We start from the raw sequence: 23,507 nt of genomic DNA, 5'->3' as shown, positions 1-23,507 counted from the left end.
AAGGACGTCCTGCTAAAATTAACCAAAGTAATTTCCTTAAAATCATAACATGAAAGGAATAAATAGCAGGGGAAAAAAACAGAAAGGTACTGAAAATAACTCAGAGATGGTGCTTAAAGAGATCCTGATGAACTGCAATGCCCTACCTTTTTTCACTTTGAACACAGGGTTTCTTGGTGTTTTACAGCCACCGTTTATTGAGAGGTAATGGCTATCCTGTGAAGCAATATTCCCATTTCACATGGGAACATTCAAGTTGGGTAAATAACTTATCCAAAGCCAGCCTGCAAAATGTCCCGACAAAAGGCATGTTTGGGCATTCTTTACTCAAAGCTCAGCTAAAACCGTATACTCAGATTAGTCCTTTCCTACACTTTTCCTTCCTCAGCTTTGCCCCATAACTCATATTTCCAGCCCCTTCCTCAAGCCCCCCCCCCCCCCATCTCCCTCCATGCCCACCAAAACCCTACCCCCCTATTTCTTACCCAAACCTCCCCCTTTCACCATCCCCTACTTTCCTTAAGCCTTTATTTCACACACAACCCTTTCCACTCACCTCCCTCCGGGGCCACCTCTCTCACAGATGCCTCGCATCCCTCCAAGCCCCCTCTCCTTCACCTCTCCCCCCACGCTAACACCCGTTCCCTTACTCCCCTCTCACAAACTCGCTCCCACACCCCCACCTTTCCTCCCCTTCCACACACCTTTCCTCCCCTTCCACACCATCCTTCCCCCCAGCCCACCCATCTCTCACCCCTTCCCTCTCCCTCCTCTCCAACAAAATGGCGCCGCCCTCCACTCCCCTCCCGCCCGCCGTTTCCCGCCCCCCGTTTCCCGCCCCAGCACCCCCCCCCTCCCCGTCACGTGACGCCGCGCGCAGCCGCCCGGGGCTGAGGGCGGGGCGGTGCCACGAGGCGCGGCGGGCGCGCATGCGCTCGGCGGCGGGCGGGAAGGGCAGGGGCGCGAGACGACGGGTGAGGCGGCCGCGCTGGTGAGGGCCCCCCCCCCCCCGCTCTCCTCCTTTCCTCTCCTTTCCTCCTCTCCTCAGGCTCCCGGGCAGCCCCACACGGGCGGCTGGAGCCCCTTCCCCTCGAGGAGAGGCCCCGGCCCTGGGGCAGCCCCCGCCTCCCTCGTCCCCGTGCACTCTCCTCAGGGGAGCCCCCCCTCACCCCAAGCTCTGGCCCTCCTGCAAGGCTGGGAGCAGCGTTCCTGTCAGAGGAAGCCCCCTTCACTCCCAGCCCCATCCCTAGAGTGGCCCTACAGCCTCCTGCACGGCCAGGAGCAGCGTTTCCCTCAGGGAAAGCCCCCTTCATCCCCAGCCCTAGAGTGGCCCCACAGCCTCCCACAAGGCCAGGAGCAGCGTTTCCCTTAGGGAAAGCCCCCTTCATCCCCAGCCCTAGAGTGGCCCCACAGCCTCCCACAAGGCCAGGAGCAGCGTTTCCCTCAGGGAAAGCCCCTCTCACCCCCAGCCCCACTCTACTCCCCAGCCCTCCAAGCCTGCCTGGGGGGTCTCAGCAGCCCTGCTCTGCTTCAGAAGGCAGGGGTATGCCTTGTGTTTGCAACGGGAATCGAGATACTTCTGTTTCCTTCTCCGATAAGGTATGGTTGATGTAGGATCGATAGCCTGGTTGCAGTACTGGTTAGGGTCTGGTGAGTAACATCAAATCTGATTTAACTTTTCCTTTTTACATTTTGTTTAGGAGGCTCGTTGGCCTCACGCCCTCGAGTTTTGCTTTAGGTGGAAACGAAGCCCTGTTTAACTGGCCGTAAGGTCGGCGGCGGGCATGGACCAGTACCCCTTCGACGACGAGAACGCATTTCATTTGGAGATGCACCTCCCTGGCTTTTCCGAAAGCCAGGGGCTGGTCTGTAGCGAGGCTCTCGACCACGATTTGTGCCTAAATGCCAAAGACGTGATGTACACGGGGCTGAGCGGCTTGGACGCGGTGCCTGGCCTTCCAGCTGCGGATGCGGGCAGCGATGCTCTGGAGGCCGATTTAAACACGCTCTCTCTGTACCCGGCGAAGGCCTGCGGCTCTGTTCAGCTCCTTGACGTGTCTGACTCGGGGTCCTCGCAGCACGGTGAGCGCGCTGGACTCTGCCTTCTCTGCCAATTTGAAGGGTGACTTAGGGATGAAAGCAGCCGGAGTTATTTAGTAGCTTTATATAGGTGGCGGAGTCCATTACGTGGCAATGTTTTTGGGGTAAAGAGGTGGATATGTGGGGATTTTTTTAATCAGTAAGCACTTTGAAAATGTTTCTTGTTGCCTTTTACCTGTAAAATGACGTTCAAATTGATAAAGCTGTAGAAGATGATGATAATTATAACACCTCTCTCTGACAGGAATTTCACTTCTGTCCTGTTTTCTTAAAATTACACCCTAGACAGGAATAGGTTTTGTTTTTCTTTCTTTTTCCAAGAGTCCTTGCAACCTGCTCTCCAGCTGGAAATGGAAAATGCGAAGGCATTAAAATGATAGATTTGCTAACTACATTGCAAACATCTACATTACTGGCTTTCCCTCGAGCGGAGAAGAGACGTTCTGTTTAATTCTTTCTGCATTTCAAATTCTTTGTGAAATGGATTAAGCAGAATGGGCTTTTTCTAGGTCTGCCGTTGGAAGGAGAGCGCCGTTAGTAAAAGGCTCTTCTGGAGGGAATGGATGACTTAATTGCTAATGTATATAAAAGCACGCCCTGTTTGGGTGGCTTGAAAACAAAACAAATGAAAATCGGTAACTAGCAGCGCTGGAGTAAGAAAATGAGACTTTCTCCTAAGAATTGGGGCCTGATTTCTGCTGATTGGCCAATTAATAACAGCTTGTAACGGCTCATTTCCTACTGGGTGGGGAACCTTGGATTGCCTCCCAAAGTCCAATCCAGCGGGAAGTGACCGGGTTATCACCTAGGCAAATTGCTGTAGATAAGATACCTTGAACAAAGCGGGTAGGTTTTATCTCGTTCTCTCCCTCCTTTCCTCAGAAAGAGGACAAAATGGTAAAATTCGTTAGGAGGAGGTCCGAAGTGGGAAAGGACAGAACTTGGGCGAGGGTGGGACATGGGTTTAGGCGTTTGTGGAGAACCCTGGAAACAAAGCAGCTCCAGAGCTGCAAATTGTGAGGGGTGGAGCAGGTTTGTGGGACGTTCCTCCTCGTTTCTGTGCAGATACTCAGTCGTCACACTCAGGGGCCAGAGCCCTCCAACAGAAGAGTTATAAAAAGAGACATTTTTATTAGTACTAAAGGGGGAAGTGTGTTGTCGCAAGAGTAACCTGAGGATATCGCTTTCTCCCTCCCTTCAGAGCCGGGGCTTCCCACGCCGACGGGGCCGGAGGAGGCTGGAGGAGGAGGAGGAGGCAGATCTGCGGGGAGAGGAAGGCATGCCCTCGGCTCTCCTCAGCCCTCGCTGCCGGGCTGCAGCTGCTGCGGGAAGGTGTTTGGCAGCGCCAGCGCTCTCAGCAAACACTGCCTGACCCACAGCCAGAAACGGGAACACGTCTGTGCCATCTGCAGCAAGGCCTTTAAGCGGCCGGACCACCTGTACGTAGGCATTCTCCCCTAAAAGCGTGTAGAGTTGCTGCGGTCTTTCCCAAATATAAATAAGATTGGCTCCTGCGGTGCTTTATTCTCCCATTTCAGAAGTTACAGCATGTGTTAGTCTTTGTCGTGTTTTCAGGCTGGCAAACGTTGTGACGTTAGGTTACAAACCCACTTCCCTAGCAGATGCAAATTAGCTTTGAATTTCCCAGAGCGGGCTGGCGCAGGAAAAGCCTCAAAAGTGTGTCTTTCTGTCCAGCTGCAGAAAAATCTGTGCTACCGAGCCCTGCCACAGCAGCTTGGCTTCTTTTTTCCCCTCCTGTCTGATGGCTGGCTTGGGGGAAATCGTGTGGAAGGTGGTCACTGGAGAGTCGACTTCTGACTTTTGGCAGCCGCTCTTCTAGGAACTGTTGTGAAAGATTGCTTATCAATGCAACCGCTGCCCGGAATCCTACGCTGCCTGGTGCTGTAAAGCTTTTATTACGAGTTCTGAAAAGCTCTGGAAACCCCAGCAGATTATTGTAGGTCCGGTTTTTGGCGGTGGTAGTCAGGGGCTAAGTGAAACACCGTTTTGCTTTGTGTTAGGCCGGAGCAGTTGCTAACAAACCTATTCTCACCTAAAATGTGCCTTTATGAAGTGACAGCCTGCAACTTTACAGCCAGTTTCTTGCTGGTTTAGGTAACGTGCCTGCCTAATTTTTTCTCTCTCTCTGCCGCCCTACCGTTTTCTACTCTAAAACAAGAGAGGGTTGTAACCAGCCTTTAGCTTGTGCCGACTGGCATCGCTGTGCGCGCTTGCGGGCAGAACATGGGTTGATGTCCCTTCTGAGTTGGGTTCTGATTTGCTTTGTCCTTACCGTGCAGGGGGGGCTGATAGGCTGGGGAGATCCTCCTGGATTCGGGGAGGATTTCGGATCCCTTTTGAGTCGTGTTTCCGGAGAGAGGCCAGCGATGGTGATAGAGCGAGTGGGATTGTTCCGCGTCGCAGTGGGAAAAGCAGTTGAGGGTGCTTTAGTGAACCTCTTCTGAAGAGAGGCCAAATTCTGCTTTGATTTATGTCCCGTGCAGTGTCTCTGCCTTGAGGAGAACTGTACTAAACAGAAGGAGTGCAAGAGCCGCAGTAGCTTAGGTGCAGAATGCCTTCCTTTTTCAGTCGGAAACGCTAATACGCAATGTTTTCTTCTCTTGATCACCGCAGGAGCGGGCACATGTTGACGCATCAGAAAGTAAAACCTTTCGTGTGCCCAGAACGAGACTGCGACAAGAGTTACTGTGATCACCGTTCGCTGCGCCGGCATTACGAACTGCAGCACAGCTTGTGTGGCTCGAAGGAGGCTCCTAAGGAAGGTGCCAGGGGGGAATCCCCGCTTCTTTCCGGTCCGTATATCCAAGGCAGCGGGAAATCGGCAGACAGACTGACTGCACCCTCAGAATCCGGCTCTTTCCCACCCAAAAGAGACCTGCTGAGGTGTGTCGTGAACAGCTTTGCAAATCCGAAGCTTCCCTCGGCTGCCTTGTCCTCCGCAGAGCAGGCGGGTGTTGCCTTGACGGATTCCTCCCCAGCAAGCCAGGCCTCTTGCCTTGCATCTAACAGCAACGGACTTTCGGAGGTGGCGGGAGACGATATATCGAAGGATCGCCTCTCTTGCCCAAAGAGCGCCGCTTCTTCCAACGTCTGTGCCGTGATAAATCCTGGCAACGTGTTTGTGATTGCGCCGGGCGAGAATGTAGTTACCGATCGGACTGGTAGGTCTTTTATTTCAGAAGCCCCGCTCCCCTCGGAGCTGCAGTGTTATCCCAACAGCGCCCTGCCCTGTTTTCCTGTGTTCAGAGGGCAGAAGCCGTCTGCAAACCAGTTGAGCGGTAACTTTCAGTGGATAAGGAACGTGCCGGTTTGTGCTAAACCCAAAAGGAATAGCGTCTGCCTTGCTCGCAAGCCACCTGTTGCAGCGCAGGGTGTTTCAGAGGGGTTAGCTGGACCTTCCCGCACGTTCTCAGCCGCCTACGAGTGTCTGGATGCTTTGTCTTTCCCTGTTGCACCTTTTAAGGCCGAAGAGGACGCGCCGAGTGAGTCGACCCTTGGTTGTTTTGAGGAAGCCTTTCAGTCGGGGAAAACCCAGGACTTCCACCCATGGGAAAACGCCGGGGACTTGAGTTTTCCGGAGGTTCAGAAGTATGGCGTGCTGCAGAGCGAGACCAGGCAGCTCTTCCCAAAATCCCAGGAGCCTGCTGCCTGCCTGGAGCCGCTGCAGGTGCAGCAGCAGCTCTTCCAGGTGGTCACCGAGTCTCAGCAGGTCCTGTCTCATGCCCAGGCGCTGGCTCCGTCCCCACGGGTGGCTCCCGGGGCCGAGCACCTGCCGGCAAACTCCCTCCAAGCAGGGTTTCAGCAGCCGCCCCCCTCGGCTCCCCATCTGACGGAGTACGACCCTTCTGCATACCTGCAAAAGACCGTACCCCGGTTCCAGGGCGTTTCGTCAGACGGGGAGAAACAAGGACCGCAGGCAGCCCCTGCCTTTCCCTCCCCCGTGACAGAATACGCGGGATTAAGAGACTCCTGTGCCCCTAGGCAGCTCCAGTATGCAATGCCTGGAAGTGCCGTGGGAAGCCGCTCTTCCGGGAGGTCGAATCAGCTAGAAAACAAGGCTTCTGCATTTAAAAAAGAGAAGAGTAAAGATCACAGCACGGCAGCAGGCGGGAAACCGCCGGCGGGCGCTGGCCGCTCTTGGCGTCTGCCTGCTGTCCGCAGGGAGAAGCTGATGTTTGGGCCAAGCTGCGTGGCTCCCCCGAGTCAGGTAGCCATGGCGTCCTTCTCGCCGGCTCCCGCGGCTGGGGGCACGCGCAGGCTGACCATTTTCAACAGGATTCAAGTACGTCAGCGTGCTCTCTCTTCACTTCTAGCCATCTGTTATTTGAGTTTGTGTCTGGGAGCCGTTTACTCTCTTCCTGTGCTCTTTTAAGTGCTTTTTATTAGCGTAGACGGCTCTAGATTCACCACTAACAGTACTTAGCGCTTACGCAGCACTTGACACCTCCAGAGTGCTCTGAAAACCATTAACTAATTAATCCAGTGCCAAAGGTTTAGAAATAATTTAACGAGATCAAGTCTTGGGATATTTAGTAACGTGATACATAGCCTTTCACCCGGCTGCTTGGTCGGGCTTGTGCACAGGTCAATGATAATCGAAAGCTGCGATGTTCAGCGAGCTCGGTGCCCATGAAAGGGAAACCACGTTCTCGAGTGGGAATAATCGGTGTCTGGCTGCCCGTGGGAGGGCGGGGAGATTGAGAGTCAACCTAGAGGAGCTGCTCACCTTTAGAGATCAGTCTCTGGAGGTCAAAGTCAAAGTATGTTAACTGAGGGGAGTGTGGAAGCTCGCGTTACGGATAAATGTGCTGCGGCTGTTTTGGAGACTCAATATCTCCGAAGTTTGGGGCTGGTTTAAGTGCTTTTTGGTTAGTAATTGGATGTCAGGCTCACACGCAGGTATGAAAACACCTTGCCCTGTCCCGAGGGGCTTGCTGCTGCCTCCCGCCTGGGGCCAAGGGGACCGGCAGCCCCCAGGACTGCTAACATGCTGAGGTTAAACCCAGGCGGTGTTGCTCCCCTTTCCTTTCTGGCTCCTCAAAAAGACGCTCTGGGTGTTACTTCAGCGGTCAAGGTGGGAAATCCAGTGGCTTAGGGGACTCTTAGATTTCCATTCCTCTAACCCCGGGAGATTTTTGGGAGCCTGGGTGATGCACGGGACACGAGCGCGTCCCCGTCCTGCTCCCGAGTGCCCGTTGTTGATCTGCCAGCCTGGCGTTAGCAGAGTCGATGCCAGCAGCAGCTGGGGATCAGGATGATCCCGTCCTCCCCGCCTCACCGGAGCTCTGGAGCCGGGCACGTGGCACGGGAACCACGCGTGGCCGAGGAATCAGAGCGTGGCCGCCCCTGCGTGCAGCTTGCGATGGAAATAACGCAGTTTGATATCGCGTTGTGTAAACGGGGATTCCCGTTCGCTTGTGCGCTTACAGCGTGCGCGTGTATCGAAGTGTCACAAGGAGTATTTATTGATGACCGTGCAGATCCATGAGTTCGGTTAATGAGCATTGCTTTGCTGTGCAAGTGCAAAGTGTTATTTTCCTGGAGAAAACAGCTCAGATACTCCATTTCTTTTATTTTTGAAGACGGAATGACTATATTTTAAAGCTTTACTTGCAGGCAGAGTAACATCTGCTTTTGATTATTGTTTCTTTAACTGCAGGGTGGAAACATCTACAGCCTCACTCACGCAGCGAAGGAAGAAAACTCATCAGCTGGGTGGTAAGCAGGTTGCGCCGAAGTTGTGAGGGTGGTGGTGGTTTTCTGGAGCGCGTGTTAGCACCTAGACAGGCACGCTTCTCTTCCCCCGGGGTTGAGATTTAACATAGCCTTTTCATTTGGCTAGCTTTCGATTGTGCTAATTAATAAATTAGAACCACAAGGCTTTCGACCCGATTTCTAACTCGCAGTCATAAAACTCGTGCAGCAACTGAAGCGTGACAGGGAGGTAACTTGAGTGAAATGTTGAAGACTACGAAGGAGGTAGTAAGGAAGGACCAGTCTTGTTCTTTTCACGTGTTACAACAATAAAAGGCCAAAAGTTCACCAGGAAAGTAAAGCAACGGAAATCTGGGATAACGTTAAGGGATTCACCTCGTCGAAGGCTTTCCAGGTGGCTGGCGGGGGTACGGGCTTCACTCTCCACCGCATTCCTGGTGAGCAGTCTGCCTGTAAAGAGTTGTATCGCATTATAATCGTGGAGGCAGGCCCTGCATTGAGGTTTTAAAAGCGATTAGCTAATTTTACGGTTAATTATTTTTTTTAGAGTGAGTTTGTGACTGCGTTCTCTCAGCTGGAGAAAATAAACATGCTTCCCTCTTCTGTGGTAATTGCCACTTGCCTTTGGCGCAGGGACCGCACACCTCTGGTGTTTTCCCTGTACGTAAATCACGAGGGGGAGCTGCCCACAAACGATCCGTTTTTCCATTGGCGAAATGGGATCTTTCAGAAATTCCACGCTGTACGAAATGCGTGGTGTGGAAGAAAAACGCTCCTGGAGTTGTTCACGCGGGTCGTTCTTTTTTGGTGTCACAGTTAGAAAGCGATGTCTGTAACTTTGAAAGTAATTGTCCATTTGAATTTTTAATAATTGTCCAATTAACAATTCCTGTGACCACTCCAAAGAGAAGGTGTCTTAACCGCATCTCTTATTGAGGCTGTGTCGTTATAATGCTGGTGATTGACGTCCCGCCGGGGAGCTTTCTCTAGTTAACATCTTTTGCTGCCAAATGAACCGCAGAGATTTCCCAACTAGACATGAAATGAGCTCTACGGCAGGAAATGCAAGCATGGCTCTAACGTCGATAGTGATTACCTTCTTGTTTTTAAAAGTGGTTCAACTTCATAACGTTCATTTTCCATCCCTTTATCTCGATTTTTCACTTAGCAGTAAGACCGCTGCTGCTTCTACTGATGGCGGCGACTGCCAAAGCGGCGTTCTCCGCAAGAGCTGCGGTCAGCTGTTTTACACCGAGAACGGTCTGGAGAGCCGCGGGTGTTTTCCTGGTGAACAATGGCATTTGCCACAAAGGAAGGAGGAACAGCAGGTAAAGGGAAACCGAATCCCTCCGTGCTTGTATTGAACAGGAATTGGAATTAAGGTCGTGGGGGTTCTTTAAAACCTGCCTGTAGTGCGTGGAGATAAAAGGTGTGGAGCAACTCGCCCTTTGTCCCGAGAATTCAGATGAGTACCAGAGTGGGATCCGGCATCACGGTGCTGTCGAAGCCCTTTGAGTGGGTGTTACGTAGCGGGCGTTCTCGAATAATTGTACTATTTTGAAAGCTGCTGCTATTTCCAGCAACGTTCCTTACTCTACAGCTGTGAAGCCTGAGTGCAAAATGTAAACCTCACTGTTCTAGCTGATAGTGTGAACTTGGGAGCTCAGCTTTGCAAAAATAAGGAATTGGTGCCATCAGGATTCCTATTCTGGGCTCTGGCTAAATTACGTTGCGCTTAGAGAAGCTTCTTCAGCGTAGTAGCTCTTATTGTCATCATTATTTTATGTAATGGAGAAACCATTCGGAAGTGACTTGAAAGAATAGTTTGTGAGGCGCTTTGACGTCCTCGGATGGCTGACGCCAGAAGATACACCTCGTACCCTTGCTTGTGTTTGTGGTAAGGTGTGCGACGCAGGAGATGGAAACGCTCGGAAACTGTTGCTGGAGGCAGCAGGAGATGGAAACTGTCCCCTAAAACCCGAGGTGCCTTTAGAGGACGGCACAGTGGCTCCTCTGGTGATTCCTGTCTCCGTGCCGGTGACGGCTGCAAACTCGCAAGGAGGGAACGAGGTGGGTGGCGGTTGTATTCCTCGAGTATTTTAACGGTTTCGCGATAGCACCTTAGTTAGCCGACTGCGCTGGAATCGATTCTTTGAGCAACGGGTCACCAGCGTGCGAGTTTCACTGGCTCGGTCAGCAGCTTAGCGTTATGGCTCCCTTAAATCCCCCGAGTGATGTTCAAATAACACCGCAGTAGTGGACTAGGTGGTGATGCCGACAGTAATGGACTCGGTGAAGGTTCCAGGGTCCGTCCCAGTAATTTATTGGAAATAGTTAACCCATTAATCACCTTGAGTTGCATGAAAATAAAAGGTGACGTGGGAAGTATCAACAGTACGAGGCAGGACAGACACTTGGCATTAAAGCCTAGGAAAATACTCGAGGTGGCTTAAAGAATTTCAGGACTATTTCAGAATTTACTTCTTTCTCTGACTACAAAAAAAACTTGCAGAGGGTTCTTTTCAACAGTTCTTGTTCTCATGAGAGTGTCTGTTGGCTTCCCCAGAGCCATCTACGCGAGTAAGGACTAGAGCAGAGGGTCCTCTGGCTGCACTCCTCACACAGTTTTGGGCTTGGGTGGTCATTACTGAGCTCGGAATAATAAATCCTGACGCCGAGAGTCTAGAGGAAAACCAGATAAAAATCCTATGCAATTTCAAGCTTCCTTCTGTATCTTTTCAAGTGCCTTGAACTTGTTCCGCTGCTTTTCCGTGAGAAACGGGGCTTTGACGGTTTGTTTGGGATTGTTTGTCCAGGTTACTGAAAAGGACAGCTTGGATGGGAAGGACCTCAAAGAAACCTTGCACCAGAAAAAGGGAAAGAGGCCAAAATCCCTTTTTATCCCACTGCCGCCGGCCCCTGAAGCCCAGCCCGGGGTGGGAGGATGTTACCAGAGTCACCTTCGTTCGCCCGTGTTCCTGGTGGATCATCTGCTGAGAGACTTGTTCCAGCACTCCCCTTACACGCCACCGCCGATGCTCAGCCCCGTACGGGAAGGATCAGGCCTCTATTTCAGCACTCTCTGCTCTTCCTCTGCTAACAGTGATCCCAACCAGCTGTTCAGTGCTGTATTAGGTAATAAAATCCTAATGTCTGCACTCAACAGATAATAGAGCTGGAAAGGAATCCAGCTGGCTATTGCACAGGCTGCAAGAACGGAAAACCGACCCGCAGTCATTTTCCCCAAGATAGGTTGTAAATTAAAATGGTGTCCACTTTCCTGTAGGGTAAATGACTGCGTTGTATGCAGGCCAGTGGAAACAGGGATGTCCACATGCAGCAGTTTAAGTTACTCGTAAACCGATGACCTGATTTTATTGTACCTGTTTGTGGTAAAAATTTATCTTAATCTAAGTATTGAAAACACGTAGTGGTTACACCCAAACGATCCTGTCATAAAACTGCTGAAGACGCTGCAGCAGGCAGCTGCGTGTCAGGCAGCAGCCCAGGGAACGCGGTTTTCCTCCGGCTTTGGCTTCTGCTCGGTGGTTTGTCGTCTGTACTTATTGAGAGACCGCAGCCGAGTCGAGGAGTTGTGCCTATGACCATGGGCAGGCCCCAGCTCTGCTCGTGCCTTCCAAAGAAGGCTTTGAAAAATAGAAGTAGGTGACTTTGACTTTGTGATTCCTGGTGTGGAACAGGGGGTGTAAACAGCCTTCCGGGGCTTTGCTCCGATACTGGCTTTTGCTTATAAAAAATAGAGAACCGCTCGGTCCCTGCGCGGCCGACTTTGGACCCGGGGTGAAATTGTATCCCGATGGTCCCTCTCGAGAGCTTCCAAAGTGAGCAATTTCACCAAAACGAGGGGAATGCCGAGAGAATCGTTAGCGGTTTGCGACGATGATGTAAGGGAAGGCTAAAGGACGCTCTCGGCAGAATGATTTTTATCTTGAGCGGTTTTTTGTCTCTTTCAGGCAGAATGGACAGGGACTTTGGATTTTGTCTGATGAAGGATAACACCAAAATCAGCATTCAGCCGTGAGTTATGGCACAGCAGTTAGGATAACGGCAAACGTTTGGAAAATGGGTGATGAGGGAACTGCCGTGTGGCAGTCTAGTGTGTGGCTGGTCCAAGCGCGTGGGCTGTGCGGGCCTTCGGAGGTGACATTGACCTTCTCCCTCCCACGATCCCGTTGCTTGGCTGACTCTCTCGTTGTCCTGCGTTGCTGGTGAGATCGATCGCGGTTTTTTGGCCAGGTGATACCACGTGCTGGCCAGAATGAAGCTGCAACGAGATGCCCAGCACTATCCCAGTGAAGTACTGGCTTCATTTACCAGTTAGGCTGGCGTCATAAAGACAGACGCCCGTCTCCCTCGTCCTGCACCGTGTTCAGATGTCCTTTTTTGTCCGTGCTCGCAGCCTCCTCTCTTTTCTTGCCGCTCGCTATGAGTTGCAAAGAGAGCCTCACAAATTTTGTCAGGTCTTGAGGATGGGAGAACAAACTTTCTTGATTGACTGGGGGGCAAAAGGATTCCAGGGACAGCACGGTGATGATGTTAGGGCCAAGAAGTGACTGTGAAAGTTGTTAGAGGAGAGCTAGTCATGCTTTGCTGGGAAATGTCTTGCATACGTACCGTGTTTATTACAGCTGAGCCTTGCTCGTCACACGTCCCCTCTTCCTAAGCGTGCGTGTGCGTAACTGCGTGCTGTCGTGCTGGCTGCCTTCACAGCTTGCCTTCCTCACCTCCTTTTTCTTATTACTTTAGGCACATCAACGTTGGAAGTCGATTTCAGGCAGAGGTACCGAACCTCCGGGATCGATCGCATTTGGAAAAGGACGAACAGGCAGCATCGTTGGTGTGGAAGCCCTGGGGAGACATCGCAAGTAACCCGGAAACACAGGACAGAGGTTTCTTTAATGCTTTTCTTCCAAGGCCGCCCCCGAGATGCCAGGGTTCAAAAAGTCCACGTTTTCACAGCAGCTTTTTGTACGTTCAGATTCTCCCCCTTCTTTCCTTGACCACCTTCGCACGTGGCAGTGTTAGAGGGAAGGAGATTGCTCGGTTCTGGTAGAAGAGTGAACAGCTAACAACTGTTACGCTCTCAGTAGCATCTTCCATGAGAAATGATGAGGGGCATTTGTATCTGTCCCACCTCACCTGCAGCGACCTTGGAAGAGGGGAGGTTTGCCTCTGGAGTTCGTGGTCCCGAGGCTGTTCTTAAGGCAGAGACAGCGATACCTGGGTAGTTGGGACATTTTTTTTCTGAGCCTTGGTCTCCAGTCTGCACTTGCTGCGCTTGTCCTGTTTTCCCTCTCTTGTATCGCACCTTTTCTCCTTTCTTGACGGAAACTGACTTTCTCTTGGTTTTCCTTGCGTCTGTAGTAACAGAACTGCTCAACATGGCCTGCTCCAGCGTCATGCCGGGGGGAGGAACGAACCTGGAGCTAGCCTTGCATTGCCTGCATGAAGCACGAGGCAGCGTTCTGGTAAGAAGCCGCTGTTTGATCGTAATGAATAACGGACTAGGACAGCCTTTGTTACTGGTGCAAGATGGGAGTTGCTCTGAGTTTTCTATTCCACACACTGGAATCCGGTCTCTTGGCTGAACGTGCAGAGTTCTTGCGTGCTGCCTGTTGCCGCGGTCTGTGTTAACGTCTCTTGGGATCGCAGACCCTCTCCTGGTGTATAAATAAGAGCTTGTTTTGTCTCTCGTAAATTCTGTGACAATTTGGAGAATAAAAGTACTGCTACCCCAAACGCTAGGAGCGAAAGAACTGCCACATCAGATAAAACCCGTGGTCTGCTCTAGATAAACATCCTGTACTTGACAACTGCAGCGTCCCTAGGCGCTCCTTGCCGAGCAAACGCCTCCAGCCTGATCCTGGCCAAGCCCCGAGTGGGTCTGCTTTGCTCCCTCTTCTTTGAAGAAGGGATTTAACAACGCTCAAACGTAGCCAAGGACCGGGCGTACGCTGCGTCTCCACGAGGAGGCTCTACGAGCACGTCTGCTGCGGCAGGGACGGGCCGAGAATGACTCCAGCAGAGAGAGATCTTCTCCTGGAGGTGGGGTCCCCAGCTTGGTCCCCGGAGATCTCCTGAGCTTCTGTTTTCTTAAAACGTGTGGATTTGAGGAAATATTTCCATAACCTCCAGCGGGCTGAGGTGATCCCGAAGCACTGTTGCTAAGCGTTGAGCAAAATCTTCCTACAGTGGACTGAATCACTGAAGTAGTGAAATAGCTGAAAGCAAGACTTTACCTTTTTGCCCCTCCTGAGGGGGAATCTAAAGTCTTTTTATATTAAACCTTGCAGGAGGCTCTGGAGATGCTGCTTTTTGGGGCGCCTCAGAAATCTGAATCCCATCCTCTGGCTAATTATCGTTACGCAGGTAAACTGGAAGTAGAGCTTGTTCCTTCACCTGGAATGCGAACAGATACTGGCGTTCCCTTCCTGTACTCTGATTTACAGAGTTTCTTTTAAAAAATGTGTGAACAATGATTCGTGCTCTTTGGGGCAAGGAAGGTAGTAGCAAAGCGCTTCATTTTAATCTGTTTACGGTGCTTTTTTATGGGGGAATGCCTTGTTCTTGCGTTTCAACCTGCCGCTTGAATGTGCGCTGCCCTGCAGTGACACCCAACGGGAGAAGCACGCTGAAATGTGGCAATGCCAAATGCTCGTTGCCGTGCGCTCTTCCTTTCAGTTGTGCCCGTGCGTTACAGCGTGCAGGGCTCATCTGCCGGCGGTAATAACTGCTATTGCTAACGAATTTCCTGCTGTGTTTGCTAATTGCTTTCTGAAGGAGGAGAGACGTCAATACGTGAATAATAAATTGTGCTGATTTCTCTTGGGCCATCAGCGATCTAACAGTTTGCGTGTTGCTGGCTGTTCCTAGGTTCCGATACGTGGACGCCTCTCGAGAAGCAGTTGTTTAAAAAGGCTTTTTGTGTACACAAGAAGGATTTTTACCTGATACAGAAGAAGGTAAGGCCGTTAGACCGAGGTGGACCTCGGGCTGTTAGCGTTGACAGTTTGAACCCAGAAAGTCCTATTTTGAATTGTGTGTTGGAGTCCCGTTCTCTGAAACCTGGTGTTTGCTTCTTAATGCTAAAAAGCCACCGGCACAAGATGTTATTTGCCCTCATGTATAGCTACAACAGAATATTTAATACCTCTGGTGCAAAATACCAGAGAGATTAAAATAACAATTAAATGTTACACTGACCGCCTGCGTGGAACGTACGGTTCTGCCCTTCCAACGCTTCTCCACAGCCTTTTCAGAAGAGGAAGGTTTGTTTTCTGTCCGATCATGCCCGTACGGTGCGTTGCGATAACCGGAGAGAACGGAGGAAAGAAAAATGGATTTGTTGTATGTCTGTGCCTTAAATGCTTTGCTACAGTATCTCAGTTATAGATTCCTTTTGTTTTTCTCGCAATAGATTCAGACTAAGAATGTGTCCCAGTGTGTTGAATATTACTATATCTGGAAAAAAAAAATTAAATTTGGCTACAGTCGAGCTCAAGTAATAGAAAAAAAGGTCAAGAGAGACAAGGATGAGGTGGAAGAGACTGAAGACAAGGTAGAAAAACTGCCGGGGGTTTGTGCGAGATGCTGCTCCTCAATGAAACCCTCTGCCGATGCCCTGTGAAGGGTGCAGCAGATGCTGCTCAGGGAGAGGGCCTGGTTTTATTCTGCCACTGCTTCGATAAACTTATTCTGCAGGATAACTTTGCAACGACAAAGCACTATTCCGTAGTTAGCGCCATTCCTAAAATGTGCTCTTCCTCTTTACAGACAGTATTTGTTAACCGGCGCGGGTGCCAGCACACTTAAATAAGATAATTCCCAACTACTTACTAACATTAATAATCCTGTTCGCCTTAAACTTGTCGCTGGTGATTTTCAGGGATATTCTGTAATGTCCCAGTGCTCCGTAAAAGGAACTGCTGGTGACGTGGCTCTGCAAGGGGGATCGCTAGAACGTTCCTTGCCGGTAAAGAGGAATTTGGTTCACAGGAATATTTTTTTTGTGTGGTAGGAGCTGGGTAACGGTCTGACTTCAGTGCTCGGTAATTCTACGCCTTAGACCTGTTGTAGGGAGTTTTGTGGAGGAAAGCGCTATTCCACTTAGGGTAGTATAAATGAGGGGGTTTTTCTGCCAAGGGCTGTGTTTGCCCCCCCACCCTCACCGTCGAATTACAGCGGGTTTTCGCCTGTTTAGTGTTGGGAGGAGTTCACCTGGGCAGGCTTGGGCTGAGAGATGGTTTTGTGCTGGATGTAATGGTTCTAACAGCCTGGGCAATTCAGATTTGTCAAGCTGAACGAATTTTTGCTTTAGCTATCCACCTTTCGGAAGAGAAGGCAAAATTAACGAAGGCGCTCTGATTTACAGGCTGTTTGCAGCCCGAAGAAGAGGCACCGTCTTCTGCCTAAGGACGGCATGAAGATAAAGCAGAGGAGTTACAGAAAGATGCCCCGCAGCACGGGCAGTCCCTCCTGCGGTCCCCGTGAGTCTCCGTACCAGGCTGGCACTGCAGAGGGTCGGGGTGTGTTTCCGTGTAGAGAGTGTGAAAGGTAGTTATTAATCTTTGCTTGAGAAACCCGCTGCTTTTGGCTACAATTGATTTAAACTGTCAAAGCCACCCAGGGGGCGGAGGGGAAGCGGAGCTGGGGCAGCCCTGGGTTACCCCTGCTCCTCGGCCTTCTTGCCGTTTTGTTTGACTTTCAACCCAAAGATCTCTCTTGTTTAACCACTGCCATCCCACGCGGCCAGGGGTACCGGCAGGGCGAAGCAGTGGAACTGTGTCTCGCCACGCACCGAAACGTACAGAAACTCACAAAAGTCGAAATAATGAAGCTTGGTTTAACGGTGTTTATCGAATGAAAAAAAAAATAAAAATCCCCGTTTGTTTTCTAACTTCCAGGGTGTTTGACAAGGTAAAAGGTAGGAACGCTCATATGAAAAGCCATCGCCTGCAGGAGCAGGTAGAGCCTCTTGTGGAGATCAAACGGCCCTTGAAGCATTTTAAAAGTGAGGCAAAGATGGAAGAAACCCAGCTGCTGACCTCCTCCAACGGTAACTGGGAAACTGGGACTTCAGAGTACCACTGAGGTTCGTTTTCTCTGTTTAGAAAAACACGTAAACCTCCTCTAGCATCGGGGCAGTGGCTGAGCTCTGGGGAGGATTAGAGGACACGGGGATGCCCCCGCTCTTCGCTCCGATGCTGAAAAACCGCCTCAGCTTTTCCTGCCGTGGAAAAGCGCTTGGCGAAGCCGCGGAGAACGTTTGCTAAAGGGTTTCTGGGGGAAAAGCCGCAACTTTGTGTGTGTAGTGTGTTTTAAAAATTTATTTGGGTTTTCTCAGCAGTTAGCGCCAATGGCTGGTGTCGAGTTTGACAGACACGTGAAGGCATTGAGTGTTCCTTACTTGTATCGACACTGCAAAGACGGGCGCTAAATGGAGCGTGCGTGCCTGGCGTTGAGTTACAATTACGTATGGCCGGGAAAATAGGCAGTGGTTCCTGACTGTAAAATGGCTGTTGTACACGTGCTGGAAGCTCTTGACTTCTGCTTTTGTTTAAAGAAGTCCTTTGCCTCCATGTGAAACAAAAGTTGGGTGCCCTTGGCCCTTGCTTTTTGCAATCGGTTTTGGGGTGTGGTGGTGGTAGAAAGAAACAGAACAGGGAAAATCACGGAGAAATGGTCATCGGGTTTAATACTTTGTTTTGCCATGAAGTGATAGTCATGCACAGCATTTCGGATCAAACACAGCGCTCTTCTGATCCGAGTAAGGGTGGGTGTTTTTTTTTTTTAACGCGCTTTCTACTTAGCTCATTAAATTGGGTTCTTGAATAGCAGATGTAAAAGTTCTTGGACAGCTCTTTCTGGTTACGCTACAAATAATTAAATAATTAAAGCAAAACTCGTTACGCTTGGTTGGCGGCGCGAACGCGGCGTGCTACGCGTACATCGGTCTCGAAAGCAGAACCCGGGCCCCCGCTTCCACAGGCCCAGTCCCTCGGTGGGTGGGCAGGGGGGTGTAAGGAAGGATCCTTATTATTCCTAAAACTATCTTGAAAGTTAAAGCTTGAGACGGCAAACCGGCAGGGTCTGGGGACTACGCCGGGCTGCGGCTTCGAAGCTCCTTCGCTCTCTTTCCAGTCCAAACGCAAACGTTTCCCTATTCTGCTGTTGCCAAATACAAGGTACTGGCTTTTGTTGCGAGGGACGGAGCGGGAGCTGCCTGCGATGTGGCGGCATTCCCCGGTTTGTTTTACCACCGGGGAGCGCTCGGGCACTGCAGGGATGGACGTGGTGGGAGAATCGGGGCGGTTAAACCTGTCTGACCGTGGCTAGCTAGTGGCATCAGCGTTAGCCTTTCACGATACTTAAAGTACCGTGCCCCGTTGTGCGCTACTGCGCCGATTGGTGTGTGTTTGCGTGAGTAACGCTGCCTCGCTACGCTGCCTTTGGTGGTGAAAATGGGGGGGTTGATTAGTTCAATGAATGAAATATAAATAAGGGTCTTGTCTCCGCTGTCATTATACCAGGAGGGATAAAAGGCTTTTGGTTTTTGTTGCCGGGCCGCAAGATTTTCACGGCTTCGTGTTCACGTCCGGTACAAACCAACCTGTGTTTCAGTCCCCTTGTCTCTTTAAAGGACAAATCTTCAGGTCTGGGCATCGAGGACCTTTACCCAAAGCAGAAGGAGGCTTCGCAGAGTGGGTGCGAACCTTATCCTTTTGCTTCTTGTTGCTTGTATTTAAAAAAAAAAAAAAAAGTCAAAGGAACTTTTTTATCCAGCCCTTATGATTCCAAAGGGAAATCATATCTTTCCCTTATGATTCCAAAGGGAAGCCAGCTGCCTTCCGAAAACGAAGGCAGGCCTTTCGGTTGTGGTCATTTAAGTCGGCAGCAGCCCTGCCAGCAGACGGGAAAGCGGCTGTGAGGACTGAACGTTTTAGCAGCGACGCAACAGAAAAAAAGCTGCAAAGCTGGAAACGGGGCTGTTTCCTTTTAAAAAAAAAAAAAGTGGGATGTTGCAGCACTGAGCACTCTTAATTATATACGCATGTTAAATTACTGAGCTCTGCTTCCTAAAGAGTTGCTACAATTATAACTCGTACCCCAGAGGAAAACCCAGAGGTGATGTCAAGTTTAAGTCGATGTATCGATGTATCTTGTGGACGTTTTCCCCTTCCTTGCCAGCCGTGAGGACGGGACGCCCTCGCTATCCCTGCCCCGTTGCTGCAGGACGGGAACACGCTGACCCAGGCCCCCTTAGCTCCCCAGAGCCCCAACGCCCTCCGAGCTCCCCTCCTGTGGTCAAGTAACGCCCTGTTTGTGGGTGAGTTAGTAGTGTTGGCACGCCCGCGTCTTGTATCCACGTGGGACATCGATGTCACCGCGCCTGTGTTTGCGCTGGCAGCTCGGCGCCTGTCCAAGCCTGTTCTTAACTCCCGGCTTGCCCGCGCTCGGCGCTGTTCACGTCTGGAAAACACTCGGGCCTGAGTTTAAAAGAGCTTGAGGATGCCCTCAGGGCTTTAGGTCTGGCCCAGGCGCTCAGGTGTGCGCCCCGGGTGGCTCTGCTGTAGGCAGGGATGAGCAGAGATCTTGAGAACAGAGCGAATTCCTCGAGCCCGAGGAATAAAGCTGGGACTGCGGGCTCCGTGGAGGATGAGAAAGCGAGTGCTGGAAGGCGGCGTGTTCACACCTCCTCCTGAGCTCGCTCTTCACCACGGGGGTTGCCAAAGCGATGACAAAAAGGTGTAGGCAGGAGTTTGGAAAAATACTTGGCGCTGGCTGCCGCTGCCGTAGACGGGTGACTGAAAACCCCGCACGTCAGTCGAGCACCGGCTGACCCACGGCAGGGCTCCACGCGCCCGCCTCCGCTCCTGTCAGTGCAGGTTTCTGTTCCGGGTCTCGTTACTGTTTCTCATCGATTCTAAAAAGTCAAAATTTTGATGCAAGAACAGAATTTGGTCCAGGTTCTCCGGCGCCAGGACGGCTCGCCGATGCTCCAGGGTGCTTTCGCTGGCGGCGAAGGCCTGCTCGGGCAGCACGGCGGTCGCTGGGATGGCGAGGTACTGCCGGCTCAGCCGCGCCACGGCCGGGAAGCGATGCTCGTTGTTCTTCCACCAGTCCAGCGGGTTGGTGCTGCGCTTGCAGAGCGGCTCCACGATGTAGTTTTCCAGTTGCTGGTGGATCTCGGGCATGCTCTCCGTGGGGTCCTTCCCCAAAAGGATGTCGTACATGCTCTGTGACGGGGTGCTCGGGCATCTGTCCTTGTGAGCGGACGGCGCGTCTCCGCCCTCGGCTTTGTAATCCGCGTTTGGCGTCCAAAGCTGGGTAGCGGATGGGGACTGGTGGCTGAAAAGCTGCGACAGCATGCTTTTGACTCTCTTGTGCAGCTCGCTCCTCAGGCTGGGGCTGAGAAACCTCATCTCCTTGAAGCGCGGGTCCAAAAAAGAGGCGATAACAGCTGGACTTCCCAGCACCTTCTCATCCTCCGATAACCCCCAGCGCTGCGTCAGCTCTGCCCTGATGTTGCCTACCACCTTCTTGATGACGGCGCCGGCCTCTTCCGACTGCTGTCCGACGGCGGCGATGATCCCGTGGATGCAAGGCATCAGGGAAGATACGGACGCGTTCTGCTCCTCGCGCAGGAAGGACGTCGCGATCTTGATGGTCCTCATGACCGGTACCAGGTCCTGCAGGAGCTTCCACTGGTGGTCGGCCAAGTTCTGGACAGCCGCCGTGCCCTTGGGGTGTTCCTCCAGCACGGACATGATGGCCCACTTCAGGTCCAAGAGACTCTCGCACATCTCGATGGTGGTTATCCAGCGAGAGCCCACGTCCATCACCAGTTTCAGCTTGGTTTTGTTGATGGCTTCTAGCTTGCTGTTCAAGGAGCAGGTGGCTTTTGCATCCTGCTGAAAATACCTGACGATGCCGCGGGCGATGCTCAGGGCTTCTTGGACCTGCTCGACTTCCAGCCCCGCTTTGATGCAGAGGTGAAGGGTGCGAGCGGCGCAGCACAAGCTGCTCCAGCCGTACGCGTTCTTCAGCTGCCGCGAGTTCGCCGCCGTGCTCTGCGGGCTGTCGTGCATAACGCAGAAGACGGATTTGCTGGACAAGCCGAATTCGGAGAGGACGGCGTACAGCTTCTCCCCTAAACCGCCCTCCTCTTCCTCCTCGTGCACTTGCTGCGTCTCCATGGTGCACCGTGCCCGCCGCCACTCCCCGTCGATGAAGTTGGCGGTGATGGTCAGGTAGGTCTGGTTGAGCTGGGAGACCCAGAACTCCACGCAGACCACGATGGCCTGAGCCGTCTGCAGGTAGCGCTCCAGGTGCTGCTTCACCACGTTGTACCGGTGCCACAGCATGCTGGAGAGCTGCACCGGCGACGGGAGGGCGAAATTCGGCTCCAGGTACCCGACGAGGAGCCCAAACCCTTTGTCCTTGACCAGGGAGAGAGGGTGCAGGTCACGGAAGATCATCTCCAGCACCAGCTCCAGGATCACGTCGGTCCTGGGTTCCGAGCAGGACGCGGCGTGGTAGAGACCGCTTTCCGGTGTCGTCTGCCGGGAGCGTTTCACGGCGTTTTCCTGAGCCGCGTAGTCGGATTCGGAAGTCTGGTCGTCCTTGAGTTGGGAGAGCAAGGTGTCGCGGATGCTGTGCTTCCTCACCAGGTGCTCCCGCATGGTGGTGGTGCTGTTGTGGAAGGAGAGCTGCTTCTTGCAGACGTTGCACTCCACGTAGGCGTCTCCCAGCTTGGTGTAGTAGTTCCACACCTTGGACTTGCGCCGGTCGACGTAGAGCGCGGTGCTCGTGCCGTCCTGCCCGCCGCCTTTCTCTCTCTTCCTCCTGGACGAGGGCCCGAGGTTGGTGGCAGCCATGTTGTAGGTGTTGAAGACCATCGGCGTTTCCTCTGAGGAGACAAACGCAACACGACGTAGCCTCTACGATTGTAATTCCAACCCTCCCCTCGGGCCCGGTCCTCAACCAGAAGCGCCCTTCGGTCGCTGCCGCCGACCGCCTTCACGCCGTTTCCACTTTTGAGGGGAAAAAAAAAAAAAAATGAAGCCCGAAAGGCGCTCGTACCTTGTACCAACCGCGGGAGGAGAGGGAGAGGTGGCTCCTCCGTCGCCTCCTCCTTCGGCCGCGCCTCTCCGTCCTCCTCCTCCGGCTTAACGCATTTCTGCAAGAACTGAGACGCTCTGGTGGAGTTTACACCTGCCATGGACTTTTCCACGCTGGTGGAAAGATAAGGACCGTTAAAATAAGGCCGGCGGCTCTTCACCGCGACCGTCCGGCCGCTTCGTAACCGCTTCTTTTTCCCCGGGGACGCGCCGGCGGGGCGTAAAGCCGCTGCCGAAATAGTCCGGCAAGGAGGAAACCACCTCCTCCTCCTCCTCCTCTCCTCTTCCTCCTCCCCAAAGACCACGGCCGCCTCGGCTCTGCCTCACGCGCCCAGAAAGAAGGCTTGCCGCGCCGTTCCTTACCTCCTCTCCGCCGGCGCGAGGGTGGAGGAGACACGGTGGGAGGCTGCGGCACCGGCGCTGCCGGGCCGAGGGCTGACCGAGGAGCCCCCCGAGGCACCGCTGAGGTCACGGTGACGGCGGCTCCGGTTGTTTCACCTCTATAAAAACCTGTGTGAGCTTCCCGCGGAGGGCACCGGGATTTTACCGCGCCGGGCAGTGTGGCCCATGCCGGCTCCCACGGCCGATGGCGGCAAGCCGAGGGGTTTCGGGGCGGTGTCTGGCTTTTGGGGGGAGACCCTCTCCCCCCGGCCTCCCCCTCATCTCTGTCGCACCGCCGCCGTGGTGTGAACTCGGTGACGCGGTGAGCGGAGGCTCTGCCGGGGGGTCACGGTGCCGGAGCTCACCGTGCCGTCGCCTTCCCAGCCGCGGGCAGGTGCCGTATTCAGGGGATTCCGCCCCAAAAATGTTTTCCGTTGGCTGACGTGCTCTGCCGGCGAGCGTCTCGCCTCCCCTGCTGCCGAACGCTGCCGGCTGTCGGCGTTACATCCGGCACATGCCGAACGTAGCTTGGATGGGGAGATGAGGAGATCGTTAATGACCGGCCCCTCGTTAAATACTCACGCCTTCGTCAGCGGGGATGCGGGAGCCGGAGCGCTACCCTTTCACCGGGAAGTAATTAATCTAGGGCTCCTCTCAAAAGTTCCTGCGGTGGATGGCGGTGGTCGGTAGCGGCGGGAGGGCCGCGGCGCCAATCCCCACGCTCGGCCCCCGCTAATTAGCCGGGCCTTCGTTAAGTGCCGCTCAGGAGGAGTCGCCAGCGTGGCTCTGACCCCTCCGGGCCGCTGCTTCTCCCTTGTCACTACCGCTTCAGCTCAGGGAGAAACGGTGCCAGCCCTGCTACGCTGTCAAGTAGTTCAGTGATGTCAGCGTGACAACCGTGATGTCAGCGCGACGGCTGTGATGTCAGCGCGATAGCCCCTCGGTGAGTGCGGTGCCAGCGGGGCTGCGGACGCTCGCCTGACCCCCGCCTCCCTCAGGACCCTCTCCCCCCCCCCCCCGTCGCTAACACAGGCTGAGCTGCGGGTTCCAGCCCAGCGCATCAGCGCATCGGCCCCACGTCACTGTGACGCGTCAGAATGTCTGAAAAACACGAAAACGGCCCATTTTGGGGTCGCCCCCCCCGCCCCC

At 53.0% G+C, this 23,507-nt stretch overlaps 2 protein-coding genes across 4 annotated transcripts; one reads left to right on the top strand and one right to left on the bottom strand.

Annotated features, from left to right (window-relative positions):
• The first annotated feature begins 1,474 nt into the window (after positions 1–1,474).
• ZNF541 (zinc finger protein 541) lies at positions 1,475–17,722 on the top strand. Its single transcript, XM_072848809.1, has 16 exons — positions 1,475–1,599; positions 1,701–2,082; positions 3,302–3,539; positions 4,735–6,403; positions 7,781–7,839; positions 9,005–9,164; positions 9,739–9,906; positions 10,653–10,971; positions 11,811–11,874; positions 12,604–12,746; positions 13,222–13,325; positions 14,151–14,226; positions 14,731–14,819; positions 15,275–15,415; positions 16,229–16,410; positions 16,761–17,722. Exons 2-16 carry the CDS (start codon positions 1,785–1,787, stop codon positions 16,945–16,947), a joined length of 3,897 nt encoding a protein of 1,298 aa, XP_072704910.1. The 5' UTR covers positions 1,475–1,599; positions 1,701–1,784; the 3' UTR covers positions 16,948–17,722.
• On the bottom strand, positions 17,003–23,316 carry LOC140645411 (E3 SUMO-protein ligase ZBED1-like). Of its 3 annotated transcripts, none has more exons than XM_072848805.1 (4): positions 22,724–23,316; positions 22,341–22,477; positions 21,940–22,091; positions 17,003–21,766 (listed from the first exon to the last, which is right to left on the bottom strand). In XM_072848805.1, the coding sequence occupies exons 3-4, from the start codon at positions 22,076–22,078 to the stop codon at positions 19,734–19,736; spliced, it is 2,172 nt and encodes a 723-aa protein (XP_072704906.1). In that variant the 5' UTR covers positions 22,079–22,091; positions 22,341–22,477; positions 22,724–23,316; the 3' UTR covers positions 17,003–19,733. The 3 variants fall into 3 exon arrangements, with proteins under 3 accessions (XP_072704906.1, XP_072704908.1, XP_072704905.1); XM_072848807.1 differs by having other exon boundaries at positions 22,941–23,316; XM_072848804.1 differs by having other exon boundaries at positions 22,341–23,316.
• Positions 23,317–23,507: the final 191 nt, after the last annotated feature.

Source organism: Ciconia boyciana, chromosome 33 (assembly GCF_034638445.1).
Source record: "Ciconia boyciana chromosome 33, ASM3463844v1, whole genome shotgun sequence".
Taxonomy (NCBI): domain Eukaryota; kingdom Metazoa; phylum Chordata; class Aves; order Ciconiiformes; family Ciconiidae; genus Ciconia; species Ciconia boyciana.
Note: the sequence above shows the minus strand (reverse complement) of the source record. Positions and strands in the feature narration are given on the sequence as shown.

Bases quoted from the DNA above. Each gene is read 5' to 3' on its own strand.
- ZNF541 (XM_072848809.1), top strand. From the start codon at position 1,785: ATGGACCAGTACCCCTTCGACGACGAGAACGCATTTCATTTGGAGATG. The intron at 14,227-14,730 runs GTAAACTGGAAG...GGCTGTTCCTAG, and splicing joins GGCTAATTATCGTTACGCAG to GTTCCGATACGTGGACGCCT. The intron at 15,416-16,228 runs GTAGAAAAACTG...TCTGATTTACAG, and splicing joins TGGAAGAGACTGAAGACAAG to GCTGTTTGCAGCCCGAAGAA.
- LOC140645411 (XM_072848804.1), bottom strand. From the start codon at position 22,078: ATGGCAGGTGTAAACTCCACCAGAGCGTCTCAGTTCTTGCAGAAATGC. The intron at 21,767-21,939 runs GTACGAGCGCCT...TTGTCTCCTCAG, and splicing joins CCTCCCGCGGTTGGTACAAG to AGGAAACGCCGATGGTCTTC.